This window comes from Rhineura floridana, chromosome 17 (assembly GCF_030035675.1).
Source record: "Rhineura floridana isolate rRhiFlo1 chromosome 17, rRhiFlo1.hap2, whole genome shotgun sequence".
NCBI lineage: Eukaryota > Metazoa > Chordata > Lepidosauria > Squamata > Rhineuridae > Rhineura > Rhineura floridana.
This window is the reverse complement of record NC_084496.1, coordinates 15,422,466-15,437,428: the sequence shown is the minus strand read 5'-3', so window position 1 is coordinate 15,437,428 and position 14,963 is coordinate 15,422,466. Positions and strand designations below refer to the sequence as shown.

At 43.4% G+C, this 14,963-nt stretch overlaps 1 protein-coding gene across 3 annotated transcripts in view; it reads right to left on the bottom strand.

The window, feature by feature from the left end:
* Nucleotides 1-13,434, bottom strand: part of DAGLB (diacylglycerol lipase beta) — a 33,222-nt gene extending 19,788 nt beyond the window's left edge. Inside the window, exons 1-6 of one of the 3 annotated variants that reach the window (XM_061600230.1) lie at nucleotides 13,262-13,434; nucleotides 11,491-11,633; nucleotides 6,859-7,010; nucleotides 3,767-3,941; nucleotides 2,944-3,205; nucleotides 927-1,052 (exon numbers count right to left, since the gene is read on the bottom strand). In XM_061600230.1, the coding sequence (XP_061456214.1) occupies nucleotides 927-1,052; nucleotides 2,944-3,205; nucleotides 3,767-3,941; nucleotides 6,859-7,010; nucleotides 11,491-11,585 (810 nt within the window). In that variant the 5' untranslated portion in view covers nucleotides 11,586-11,633; nucleotides 13,262-13,434. The remainder of the gene's footprint in view (nucleotides 1-926; nucleotides 1,053-2,943; nucleotides 3,206-3,766; nucleotides 3,942-6,858; nucleotides 7,011-11,490; nucleotides 11,634-13,261) is intronic. The other 2 variants (XM_061600228.1, XM_061600229.1) reach the window with 2 other exon arrangements.
* Nucleotides 13,435-14,963: the final 1,529 nt, after the last annotated feature.

Genomic DNA, 14,963 nt, shown 5'->3' with positions numbered 1-14,963 from the left:
TGATATACAGAACTTGGACTGCTTATTATTCCTGTATATATACAGATTTTATGTTGGTTGTTTAACTTTACGGAAACATGATTTTGGATTGTTTTGTGTTCATTCCTTCTACTGATATACCAGCCTCTTATTGTTTATTGTATGTAATTATATTACATTATGTGGTTTGAACTATATATGTACTTTATTATCAACCAGGGCTGTGGAGTCGGAGTCGTGGAGTCGGAAGCAATTTTGGGTGCAGTCGGAGTTGGAAGAAATGTACTGACTCTGGCTTCAAAATAAAATTAATATTTTAATATTAATATTAATTTATTAATATTAATAAATTAATATACATTTGCCATTTATGAAGGAGTCGGACAATAGAAAAATAGAGGAGTCGGAGTCGAAGGTTTGACATACTGACTCCCCAGCCCTGTTATCAATGAGTTATTTCAGTCATGTATTGGCCTGTGACTTTTTGCAAGCTTCACTGAGGGGCCTCTTCCTTTGGTTTATTTCTCTGGCTCAGTATAAGACAGCTTCCTGTGTTCCTTCTGTCACACATAGGAGAGGAAATGCCGCTTAGGGGAAGGGCCATAGCTCAGGGGCACAGCATCTGCTTGGTCTGCAAAGATCCAAGGCTCAGTCCTTAGCATTGACAGAGAGGGCTAGGAGAGACCCCTCCATAAAACTCTGGAGAGCTGCTGCCCATCAGTGCCATATACAGTGCTGAGCTGGATGTACCAGTGGTCTGAATTAAGATCATAGGAAACTACATTACACTATCAGATAGGTACAGTTGAGGGAAAATTTAAAATGTATTCCCACCAGTAGTTATGTCTAAATTGTGGATTTCCCACCCAAGGAAGATTCAGTCGTTCAGGTTGCATCTGATCCAGGCCAATAAGTTAAACAAAAAATAAAATGTCCACATGTCTTACCACAGGAGATAATGGTGACTGAGACAGAACTTCTTCAAGCTCCTTAGGGCAATTTTCCACCTTATCTTGCTCTTGGTGGAGAAGTGTCAGCCCTGCTGCAATGTCACTAGGCACTAGGTCAGTGTCCTGCAGAGAGAAAAAGGGGGAAATCTGTTCAGAACAAAAACAACATGTACAGGACACTTCAGCACAACATGCAAGGAGCATTGAGAGTGAAGGCAAGACACATTCTTGGACATTCTCCAAAATGCTCAATGCCACACTATCATCACAGCTAATTTAAAAGCACACTTGTATAAGAGAGACACCATTGTTACATAAAAAGAAGAAACTCTTTACTTTCTTCCCCATATATTATTAGAGCACGCACTTCTTCCAGAAAGCTATACCATCAACTACAAAGTAGAAGAGCCTGCAGATCAACAGAAGTGCTGCTCATGTGGCTTGGCATCTCTGCCATTAGTATGCCACCTTAAGGCCCCTTCCTCAGGAGGGAAGAGCCTAGAACCTGGACTATGCCATCATAAGGACATTAGGAGAGCCCTGAAGGATCAGGCCAATGACCCGTCTAGTCCTACATGCTGTTCTCACAATGGCCAAGCAGATGCCTATGGGAAGCCCACAAGAAGAGCCCTATTGGATCAGGTCCATGAGCCACCCAATCCAACATCTTGTTCTTACAATCCAACATCCTGTTCTTAGCCTGTGGGAAACCTGCAAGCAGGACCTGAGTGCAAGATCAATCCCCGCTCCCGCAGTTTCCAGCAAATGGTGTTCAAAAGCATGCTTTCTCCAACCATGGAGGCAGAGAACGGACACTGTGGCTAGTAGCCATTGATAGCCTTATCCTCCATGAATCTCTAATCCTTTTTGAAAGTTGTTCAAGTTGGTGGCCTGCCTTCAGTGGAAGTGAATTCCATAGTTTAACTATGCACAATGTGATGAAGTACTTTGGAGTCAAAGGCCAACATGGGCCAGAAAGACAGTCATACCCACATGCATCCCATGTGTTGGATTTGAGTAAGTGCAAGTTGCTTTGGGAAGCAATCTTTGCTTAAAAGCAGAATATAATTCTTTTTTAAAAGAAAGTGGCACACTAAAGTTTAGAATTTACTGAACTATGATACCTTGAAGGCTACTGCATGTTATGGAACTGAACTGGCATTTGCCCAACATAGGGATTAAGGGGGGGGAAGAAAAACAGGCCAAGGTGGTGATCAAGCAGCACCTACCTTGGGGGTGGGCTCCCCAGGCCTCAGCTCCAAAATGTGTGAAAAGAAAAACAATGCCATTGAACTGACATCTCTTGTTGAAGGGGAATGAGGCTTCAAACAATGAAATGGAAAGAATGTGCATGTGGTTCAAAATAATGTTTAAATTTAAGTAATTCTAGAATCATAGAATAGTAGAGTCAGAAGGGTCCTATAATGCTATTGAGTCCAACCCCCTGCTCTATGCAGGAATCCAACTTAAAGCATATCTGACAGGTGGCTGTCCAGCTACTGCTTGAATGCCTCCAGTGTTGGAGAGCCTTCCCTAGGTTGTTGGTTCCACTGTTGCACTGCTCTAACAGTTAGGAAGTTTTTCCTGATGTCCAGTCAAAATCTGGCTTCCTGCAACTTGAGCCCATTACTCTGTGTCCTGCACTCTGGGACGATCGAGACGAGATCCTGGCCCTCCTCTGTGAAGGATTGATTGTTAAACCACTCTGGGAACAACAACTAACAACTCTTAGCACCTTTAGCAAACTACAGCTCCTAGGATTCTTTGGGGGAAGTTTAAAGTGGAATGATACTCTTTTAAATGTATAGTGCAGATCGGGCCAATGTCTCAAATAAACACTTTTTTCCAATTTCTAATAAAATTACCAAATTTTTATATCCTACTCAAGGTCATGGGGAAGAGAGAACTTCAATTGTGTTTCAAATGATGGTTTAGGTCTTTCTCATATTGATAAAAATTCAACAAGAGACAGATTAAAGAAAGGGGGTGGGGAAAGTACGCATTGCCCTCTTACCGAGAAGTAGGTGCGGAAAAGCTCAGCAATACTTGTAAAAGCGACTCGGTGATCGTCATCTTGTACAATGCAACAACACAGCAACCGGATTCTTTTCTCCCACACTCGAGTGGCTGTCTTCTTGACATTGTAAAACAGCTGGCCCGACTGACTGCTCTCCAGATTGCGATTGGTGCAACTGCCAAGGTACACAGTCTTCTTCCCACCAAGTGGATCAAAGACGATGACAACAGCCACAATGGTAAAAACAATGATAACCCAGCTGCCAAGCAGAACAGAAGAATTACATAAATCCTGGCCCATGAGGACTATTCATGACATTCCACACAGACCAGCTCAGTTCACATGTTCCAGGAATCTATACCAAGAAATTCCAGGTTCTGACAAATCAAAAACCCCACATACCCTCTGAACGGAACAGTATATTTGCACTGGCTGAATGTTTGTGCTGGATCCTGTAATCAGAAACCAGTAGCGGACAGAAGCATCGGCAGGAAATACATTTTGGGTGATGAAAGTCCTAGGGAAGTGCTGTCTGCCACCACCTCATCCAGACTAATGGCAATGATAGAAACCCCAAGATAATCCACCTCCAAGAATCTTCAGTAATTGAACAAAAACATCCAAATACATCAGCCTTTACCAATCAAGATGATATTAGACTACAAACTCCCATCATCCCTGACCATTGGCAATGCTGGCTAAGACTGATGAGGGTTGGGCGTCCAATATCTGAAGGGCACCACCAGGTTGGACAAGGCTGCTTCAGAATGTTATTCCCCAACCCAGGCACTCCTTTGCTGAAAGAGCTGAATAGCTTTACCTGGCAATGACTGTTCCAAACATGGCATTTATCATAGTCCTTTCACAGTTTAGTCTGCGGATCGATACCCATATCGCTCCTACAACAGCCCAGACAAGCTCTGGCAAGTAAAGGGCCAAACGCAGATACAGCAATTTAGGAAGAGATTTTCTTGGCCCAGGGTTGGAAATCGTTCCTGCAAGATACAGTTGGAGTAGGTAAATTAATTAGGAGCATAATTGCCGCCCTGGGCTCCTGCTGGGAGGAAGGGCAGGATATAAATCAAATAATAAATAAATAAGCATGCATAAAATGATTTCTGAGGTTTTAGGAGGAACATTACAATACAACGTCCTGGGCAAGATCTTGGAACGAGTGGTTGCTGGCCAGCTCCAGGCGCTATTGGATGAAACCGATTATCTAGATCCATTTCAATCGGGTTTTAGGCCCAGTTTCGGCACTGAGACAGCCTTGGTATGATGACCTGTGTCGGCAGAGGGACGGAGGGAGTGTAACTCTGTTGATTCTCCTTGATCTCTCTGCGGCTTTTGATACCATCGACCATGGTATCCTTCTGGAGAGACTTGTGGAGTTGGGTGTTGGAGCTACTGCTTTGCAGTGGTTCTGCTCCTACTTGGCGGGTCGTCTCCAGAGGGTAGTGCTTGGGGAACATTGCTCGACTCCATGGGTTCTCCAATATGGGGTCCCGCAGGGGTCAGTTCTGTCCCCCATGCTTTTTAACATCTACATGAAGCCGCTTGGTGTGGTCATCAGGAGTTTTGGAGTGCGTTGTCATCAGTATGCTGATGACACGCAGCTCTACTTCTCCTTTTCATCTTCTTCAGGTGAGGCTGTCAATGTGCTGAACCGTTGCCTGGCTGCGATAATGGACTGGATGAGAGCTAATAAACTGAGGCTCAATCCGGACAAGACCGAGATGCTGCTGGTGGGTGGTTTCTCTGATCAGACGGTGGATATTCATCCTGTTCTAGATGAGGTTACACTCCCCCTGAAAGAGCAGGTTCGTAGTCTGGGAATACTTTTAGATCCTTCTCTGTCACTTGAGGCTCAAGTAGCCTCGGTGGCACAGAATGCGTTCTACCAACTTCGGTTGGTAGCCCAGCTACGTCCCTATCTGGACAGAGAGGACCTCACCTCAGTTGTTCACGCTCTGGTAACCTCTCGATTGGACTATTGCAATGCGCTCTACGTAGGGCTGCCTTTGAAGACGGTCCAGAAGCTACAGCTGGTGCAAAATGCAGCGGCCAGACTAATAACGAGGACCAGGCGGTCCGAACACATAACACCTGTTCTGGCCCACTTGCACTGGCTACCTATATGCTTCCGGGCCAGATTCAAAGTGCTGGTTTTAACTTATAAAGCCTTATACGGCGCGGGACCACAATACCTACTGGAACGCCTCTCCCGATATGAACCTGCTTGTACACTACGCTCAACATCGAAGGCCCTTCTCTGAGCTCCGACCCATAGAGAAGCTCGGAGGATGGTAACAAGAACTACGGCCTTCTCAGTGGTGGCCCCCGAACTGTGGAATAGTCTTCCCGAAGAGATACGCATGGCGCCGACATTGCTGTCTTTTCGGCGCCAAGTTAAAACCTTCCTATTTTATCAGGCATTTTAGTTTTTCTTATATATGTTTTAATCTGGTTTTAGATTGTGGATTTCTATATCTGTTTTGTATTGCTTATGTGATTTTATTGTATTCATTTATATTTGTTGTACACCGCCCAGAGAGCTATGCTAGTGGGGCAGTATAAAAATTCAATAAATAAAAATTCAATAAATAAATAAAATAAAATAACTGTGATCTACATTTTCATTTTGGCAACTTTTAAAAAGTAGCAAAAGGTCTAACTCTTTAGATGGTGACTATGTCATACACAATGAAATGTGTGCATACGTCAGTTGTAGTTTTCCTATGTATTGCATATGACATATAATTTATGTGATGGATGGATTGGACTGCCTTCAAGTCGATTCCGACTTATGGCGACCCTATGAATAGGGTTTTTATTCAGAGGTGGTTTACCATTGCCTTCCTCTGAGGCTGAGAGGCAGTGACTGGCCCAAGGTCACCCAGCGAGCTTCATGGCTGTGTGGGGATTCAAATCCTGGTCTCCCAGGTCGTAGTCCAACACCTTAACCACTACACCACACTGGCTCTCATAATTTATGTAACTGAATGCAAAAGACCAGGATGTCATATCCAATATGTAGGAAATCCTACAACTGACCTACGCACTTGCTTCAGAAACCACAAATCAGCAATCTTGTCAAAAAAAGTGGAGCAACCAGTTGCAAAACATTTCAATATTGAGGGCCACAGCCTGTTGGAATTTTCTATAACACTTATAGAGATGCCAACAGATCCAGCAGCACTGACTGAGAGGGAGAACTTTTGGATATATTCTCAGGACACATTGGCACCACATGGCCTTCACCTGGAGGACAGTACAAGCATTACTTAGCTTGTTTAAAGAAGCCCCTTTGAGCATTCCATCCTCGAAGCTCTATAACCGCCACCTTGGTAACAGCATTTGTATGTTAGCAGCTGATGAAGGCGGAAGCCGAAACGTTTTGGTAGAACAATAAAAACCTGTTTTGTTAATCACAATTACATGCAATAAATTATATGTGTATCCTGGCCCTTCCTCCCAGAAGGAGCCTAGAGCCGCTTCATTGTGTGTGTGTCATAACTTGACATCTAAAAACAGGTAATTTTTTTGGGGGGGAGAGCCATATTTCTAGTGGGATGAAGAGAAAGTGTATCAGCCCTGAACTGCTTTAAAAATGAAACATATTTCCTCTTACTAGTTTTAATAATCTGCAAAGAATCATAATTAACTAATTGTTAAATGCTACTGCTATTGTTTTAACTGAACACCTAAAATTATTATGTACTAGATGCTGTACAAAGCATTTACAATAAAATAGTTGCCTGCCATCAGCTAAGAGACACACATATATTTTAAATTTGCAGCATTACTGCTGGATATCAAATCTAGTTATTGGCAGTTTGGATAGGTATTACTTTTTATATATACTATATGTAAAGATTAAACAATCATAATGTAATGTACAAAGCTACTTACCTTGCATGCTGACATACAAAATGGAAGATAAGGCACATATTATGGCTGCCAGGAGAATGATGAGGACGAGAAGGTAACTGTGCAACGAGCCCCCTTCGGCACAGTTAAATTGCCCTTTGTGTATAGAATACAAAACCAGAATTCCAACCCACCTGCAAGAACAAAACAAAAAAGACACAAGGAAGGCGCCCTTAGCCACACTGCAGATCCACAGCGCAATCCTATACTTACCCACTCAGAAGGAAGCTGGAGGAGCCGGGCTGGGCCACCTCAGGTCCAGGGACTTCATCTGATGCTTGGGAATCTTCCCAAGGCCCTGCTCCTCACTGGCCCTGCTCTGCACCCACCTCAGGTAGTTTTGCCCAGTTGGAATGTGCCCTTGAACTGTGCCTCTTGCTTGCTATTCCCTCTGATGATAATATATGTTCCTAGAGCCATTTTAATTCATCTACTAATTTAAAAAAATAATATTTGTACTATTTTAATGTATAACAGATTTATCTTATTCCTTTTTCAGCTCTGTTTTTGTCTGCCTTTTTATGTATATGCAGAAAGCCTGGTTGGCTATTGTACAGTAAACTGAACTGAGCTTGCTGGATGGAGGATGGGTAGGGGGGGTGCATGTGTGTGTGGGTGAGCATGTGTATAAACCTCTGACTTCCGCATACCTGGAATGTAGCCCACCATATAAAGGAAAGAATCACATCTATTGCTCCATCCACTTTTGCAACTGACAAGGGACCTCTGGAAGGTTCCCTATGATGGAATGCGGCCCTTGGGTTAAAAAGGTTTCCCACCACTGTTAGCATAGGGCTGCAGCCTCATTTCACCCAAAAGTCACATTTTCACGTAATTCACAAGGACACAGAGAAAGAAATTTTCTATGATCAGTCTAACTAGATTGGTTGATGGATCTTGCTGTTCAGCACAGCAGCAGAAATAAGGCAGAACATATCATTAGACGTAGTAGCAGTCATTGTTTAAAATGACCCTAGCTATTTAAACCAATAAATGGCTCACTCCTGAATAGTATTGCTCTGTTGAGCAGCAACAAATGATTACCATTACACAACCACTTAACTCTGCTTGAGAGACAGCATTTCTGGAGACCAGAGATTATCAACAACAAAAGGATCTGCCTCGTACAGCTTCTATTTTCTTCATATCAGCTACTTCTGAAGAAAACTCTACTGGCTGCTTTTCCAGGTGAAGCATGACGTAAAATTAGAAACATAAAATCCCAATATTTGGGGTTAATGTAACGGAGCAATCCGAACCAGACATAAGTGCTACTGAATTCAAAAGCACTTACTTCCTAGTAACACTTGTTAGGATTGCAACCTAATTCTTGAGAGTTCATGGGCTAAAATGTAAGCAGCTTTGCTCTCAGCTTGAAGTTGACAGGAAAAGTTGATCATCAGCTGTACCTTGCCTCAGAAGACTCCTAGAAATCAGCTCAGAAGTGCCTGTCTTGTGATTGATGACTTACAAAGAAATGCATAGTAGAGAACATTTTGCTTTGCTCTCACAATTGCAACAACTCTCAAAATATTTGAGGCCACCAGAGCTGGCTTCCACTAAACACAATGAAGGAATTTGAGGGACAGCACATAGTTTACTTTTGGAATTCATTGCCACAAGATGCATTCATCGTCATCTAAGTTAGTAAACATGAACACATCTTGTGGCAGTGAATTCCATACATTTAGACAAATTCATGGGAGGTAAGGCTAGCAACGCCTATCCATCTATTTTATTTATTTCATTCCAATACTGAAACACTTTCTATAAAATACTTCAAAGCAATTTAACAATAAAAACATCAACAATAAAAAGAATTACAACAATTTTGTATGTAAAACAATTTCATATATAAGAACAATTTCAAAATCAATAGAGATGCAGGCTACTAAGCATAATGGCTATATTAATTAATTTATTTATTTTGTATATATCTTTCCTCCAAGGAGCTCAAGGTGGCATACATGGTTCTCCTCCCTCTCCATTTTATCCTCACAACAACCCTATGAGGTACGTTAGGCTGAGAGACTGTGACTAGCCCAAGGTCATCCAGCAAGTTTCATGGCTGAGTTAGGATTTGAACCCAGGTCTAGCCCAACACTCTAACCACGACACTACCTAAGCTATAAGGAATCTCCAAATTCCCAGATAGTATACTTCTCAATACCAGCTGCTGAAAAAAGGGCTATTGCCTTCATGTCTTGGTCCCAGGTTATGGTCTGAAGGCAGATAAGACCAGAGCAGGGTCAGGTCTGGTCAGTGCCTGGATGGGAGACCACCTGGGAACCATATGTAAGCTGCCTTGGGTTTCATGAAAAGAAAGGTGGGGTAGAAATGTAATAAATAAATAAATGTCTTGTTTGTGAGCTTGCCTGACGTTTCTGGTTCGCCACTGTGGGAAACGGGGAGCTTGACTAGGAAGGCCTTTAGTGTGATCCAGCAGGGCTCTTCTTGTTGTATATTAGGAAGATAAGAAGCTGCCTTGTGAGTGAGGCCATTGGTCCATCTAGCTCAGTATTGTCCACACTGACTGGCAGCAGCCCTCCCAGGGTTTAGGCAGGGGTCTCTCCTAGCCCTGCCTGCAGATTGATCCTGGGACCTTCTGGATATTAAATATCAGAAAGGTTCTCCTACACCAGAGTTCAGCTGTTATCCTTGAGCAAAAAGATACTCATTATTTGCAAACAATTGCATTGACTGTGAACTACTACAAGTTTGGATACTTTGTCAATAGCTGAAAGGAGGAAGGGTGTGGTTTGGACTCTCTAAGACTCTAGGGTTTGTCTGCTCCACCCCCACCCCCTACCACGTAGGTACTTGTCTACAGCTTGGCTGGAAGAAGAGAAGGAGAAACAGACAGCAGAAAGGATGTAGTTTGGACTGGCTGAGCCTCTGTTTGTCTGCTCTGCTATTTCTCCTTCCTCCCAAGTACTTAAGCCTACAGTTTGGTTGGAGGCATGAGAATCAGCCGTGGGCAAGAAGCTCCCATCCAACCTATTAAGCAGAGGGGGGAAATGGACGTTCATCAGAGCGAGGGGAACAGCATCTGACAACAGAGGCATACCAGTGAGATGAGGAAATGTAAAAGACCCAGAAGTTTGGACAAAGATGTTAATGCAGTATCACTGAAAAATCAACAAATGGATACTGTACTAAACTGGATCAGTATTTTTTGCCAACTGAAGATAAGTTTGCGCAGTGGCTGGAGAGATTATCTCATGTGTAAGGAGTGGGGGGAGGAGGGCATTACATTCTCTCCAAATCAAAAACTGCAGGCTCCGACCGCTTGAGAAACATTGTCAGCCGATCAGCCACATTGTAAACACACATTTACAAACAACCAGATTATATTGTTAGGAAGCTGGACCGTTTGGCTGTTGAATACTATTTTTGCCATGGGTCTACCAAGGATTTCAGACATGGTTCTCTCCCAGCTCCACCTGGAGATGGCAAAGATTGAACCTGGGACCTACATACAAAGCAGATGCTCCACCACCGAGCTAAGGCCCGTATGGTGGCAGTGTAATTAATTATATTGCAATCTCACCATTAGCATATAGGCATGTTGCCCACTTTGAGGTTGGCTTCAACAAGAAAAGCAATCATTTACTGCTAACCATTATACTGGAATGCATAGTAAACAGTAATGCCAGCTCATAATTTCTGTTCCTCCCCAATAAAGACCTAGGTGTGTCTACTATTAAGAAAAGAAAATTACCACATGTAATGTTAACTGTTTCCTCTTCTCATAAGACAGAAACTCAGCAAGCTCTTCAGCAGTGATTACAGCACATAAGGGAAGATTTACACTACAAGTGTAAACCAGATTGAATCCTTTATAAGTATCAAAACGTTTCCCAAAGAACCTTGAGAACTGTAGCTTTGTGAGGATGCTAAAGAAGTATGGGCTTCCTAGATTTCTAGCTCCTTTATTGAACTCCAATATTCAGATCCAATGGTTGGAAGTTAACAGTAGTTAAAACAGGATTGAAACTTCTTTATATTTGTAGCAAAGGCATGCCCTTATTTACAGTCCTCAACTCAAATAATGGCTCAATACTGCTTCTACTACTTTTAAAGGAAGAACTTGTTTTAAAATTAAATGTCAAGGTTCACACCAAGAACATCTAGAGTTCAGAGCTGTGCTTCAGAGGACATGCAGAAGACTTTCCCCTTACCATTAAACCACTACTATCACACACAAGAGAGATCAGATTTTCCTAAGGAAAAGGGTAGAAACACATTCACTGTTCTGCTGGTTCCAGTGCGTCTCCACCTCTCTCTTCTGAAAACAGGGGCAAGCAAAGCTAGTCAAACCCCACCCCTTTTTACTGTAAAACCTGGTGGGAGCAGCCTGAGTGCATTTTTTTTAAAAAAAAATCAACTTCAAAGAGATTTTGCAACTGATCAGCAGATCAACCCTTTCCCCCTCCAGGTGTGGCTAATGGAAACACTTTGCACTGGCTGCTAGTCTGTATACAGCCAAAAAATATACAACCTCTGCATGAGCTCAAACGCTAGCATCTCTTTCTAGAATTTAAGCATCGCATATATTTTCCAGGTAGTACCAAGTTAATTATTAACATAACAGTGATAAGCAGTAGATCTTACCAGATCACCCTGATGAAAAGCTCAAAGGCTCCTGGGAAGACAAAGTCATCACTTCCTATGGCCCAGCGCCTTCCAAACATCACCATCCCAGGCATTGTGGACACAGTACTGCCACTACTCACCTCCTGCAGAACATATAAGCACTACAGAATCTCAACAGTAGGGCTCTCCTGCCCAAATAGATATTTGTTTTTGTTCCAGATACATTTAAAACAATTTCATTTTTTAAATCAGATTTTGAACCAACTTCCCTCTCCCCTCCAATCAACCCCAATCAATGGTACCAGTCAGCATTTAGGTCTAATAAATGGCACCCTAAACCATTTCTTTGCTTCTATCCAACCTGCCCTTGTAAAAGTCACCCAGGCTACCTTCTCACAGGCCCCATCTGCACTATACATTTAAAGCAGTATTATATCACTTTAAATAGCCATGGCTTCCCTCAAAGAATCTGGCAAATTGTTGTTTGTTAAGAGTGCTAAGAGTTGTTAGGAGACTTCTCTTCCCCATATAGAGCTACAATTCCCAGAATTCCTTGGAAAGAAGGGTCGATAGTGCAGATGTATAATGCAGATGGGGCAAAAGTCTTAAAGCATCCCTTTCCTTACATAGATTTTGTATTGTCAAGATCATCTTCCCGCCCATCCTCTAAAACTAACGTCTTGAATAACCTCCTGCTAGACCTCCTGATCACCATCAACCAAAATTCCCATCCATCCTACTGCCTTACCATTACCACCTATTTGTTCCAAAAGGCTCCAAAGAAGCCTCATTGCTTTAAGAGACCTTCTCCAGAGCACACACACCACTTCAGGAGAATCTTGGGACACCTTAAAACACCAAGGACTTATTGTGGCATATGCTTTTCTATATTGACGCATTCTCTGTGATAACTTATACCACAGTAACTCTGTTTGCCTTTAAGATGCCACAAGACTCATAGTCTGTTACAGCAAACTTGGCAAAAAGTCTCATAGCACCTTAAATACACTTACTGTGCCATCAGCTTTTGGGGACCTGAGTCCACGTTAAGCCATTTAATCTTTAAGGCACCAACAGCCCCTTTGTTGTGTTTACTGTAACAGCAGCAATCCTGCATGAACTTGCTTGGCAGGAAGCCCAAGTGAACTCCACCGCATTTTCTTCTGAGCGAGCCTCCAAGAGTTTCAGGTCTGTAGCCTGTAGCACCTTAGCGGCCAGACAGACTTACTCCAGCACAGGTGAGAGCCTGCTCCCAAAATCCACAACGGCTTCTTCTATCAAGATCCATTGTTCAACTTTATGGTGACACAACACAGCCATACCTGTCTGTTTCAAATATATGTGAAGTGGTATGACAGGTGGGTGTCAAATTCCAGAAGGGTCACTGAAATTAAATCTGTTCCAACATACCCTTTTGTGGCACCTTCTGTAGCAAACGCAGCCACCCGTCAAGAACGTGACATGCCCATACACCACCACTCAACATTTTAAATTTAGCTTCATACATTTAATTTCACAGTATGCAAGCAGCCCTTTTTTCTCTGCTGGCTCTTCCCCAGCGACGCCGCTCTCTGGGAAAAATTAACCAACAAATTTTCACCTTGCAAAAAAAAGAAAAAGGAAAAGCCCCCCTACTTTACTCCGGTGGTGCCCAGAGAGCCCCTTAACCTATTCCTGCTACCTCAGCCACCCTCTACAACAAAAAGACCCTTTTCAAGCCCTCCCCACCCAGAAAGCTGCCCTTCCCACAGTGCCCCCTGCTGCTGCTTCAGAATTGCCCGCCTCTTACCGGGTCCCCAGCAGTTCTCTCTGCGCCCCGCTCTCTCCAAAGCAGGTCACCTACTGACAACACGGCGTCATGACGCAACGACGTCCACCCTGCGATTCTGACTGCTACTACCTCCTCCTGCAGCTGAGCACTTTCATCCACGCATGCGCAATGTTCCGGAGCGTGTGTCTTATTGACACTATAGCCGCCGGTGTTGAATGACGAGCCTGCCTAGAGAAGGGGAGGAGGAGCAACTGCTGGCTCTTCAACGCCAAAGAGGTATATATTCAACAAGAGAGTTCTATGTAGCATGACGGTTCTGATTAGACTCCTCTGTGCTCCGGGTTAAATACCTGGGGACATTTAAAACAGCTTTCTCCAACTGATGCCCTCTTGAGGTTTTGGACTACAAATCCCAGCACCGCGCTGTCTGGAGCTGATGGAAGTTGTAATCCATCTGGAGGACACGAGTTGGAAAAGGCTGATTTAGAATAATGCAAGTAGGGTTAGACTGAGGCTCCATTTGGATGCAGTGCTTTGGGGAAAAAAAGTAGTTTCCTGTACCCCCAAAAAGGAGATGTTAGACAGGATGACTTTTGTTTTCTGGTACATGTCACACACACACCCCAGGGGGCCTCTTGTTCGTTTAAGGCTGCAGGCCTAATCACACTAACTTGGGAGTAGGTTCCACTGAACTCTGTAGGACATGGATTTCAGTGTAAATTGGTGACTTCAAAGAGTTGCTCTGGGCCAAGACAAATCATTCACCCCAGAAAAGGGGAGGGTGTCCTCTATGAGATGCCAGTGCAGATTTTGGGGTGGGCACCCCCAGTTACTTATTTTTCCTGCGTGGTTTTTGTCCATTTTGGTTTTGCGTAGATGTCCTTATGCATACCCTGCACCCAGCAGCTCTGGGCCAGGCAGGACACACTGGCATGTTAGAGGACACCCTCCCCTTTCCTGGGGTATATGATTTGTCCTGACCCAGAGCAAATTGTGGGGTGGGTACCCCCAGTTACTTATTGTTTCCTGCATGTTTTTGTCTATTTTGGCTTTGCTTAGATGTCCTTATCCATGCCCTGCACCCAGCAGATGCCCTGAGCCAGACACAAAGCAATGGCATCTCATAGAGGACACCCTCCCATTTCTTGGTGTGTATGATTTGTCCTGGCCCAGAGGATTGTGGGGTGGGCACCCCGTTACTTATTTTTTTCTGCCTTTTTGTCCGTTTTGTTTGTGCATAGATGCAATTATTTGTGCCCTGTAGAAGCTCTGGACCAGGTGGGACGCACTGGTATGTTAGAGAGGACCCTTTCCTGGGGTGTATGATTTGTTCTGACCCAGAGCAGCTTTTGGGGTTCCGAGACATGTTAAATTTGGCTTGAGGTTACTGTAGCTGTCAACGTTTCTTTTTTTAGTGTTTTGAACTTTCAAGCAAATAAGGAACTGGGAACAAGTAACCAACTTCAGCATCGTACAAGTTATTCTGTTGTGTGAAATCAGGGAGTGGAGCTTATGGATTTATTTTTCCCCTTACAATTGAAGCACCACCTCATCAATTGTCCAAATACCGTCAAAATTCACCCATGTAACTCCTAAGTGCTTAGGACTTGGTTTGTTTGACACATATTTTGCCACATCCCTTAAATTCAGATAGGAGTGTGCTTAAATACAAATGATCTTTGTTCAGCAGCAGCTACCCCTGAAAGCAGAGCAGGCTTCT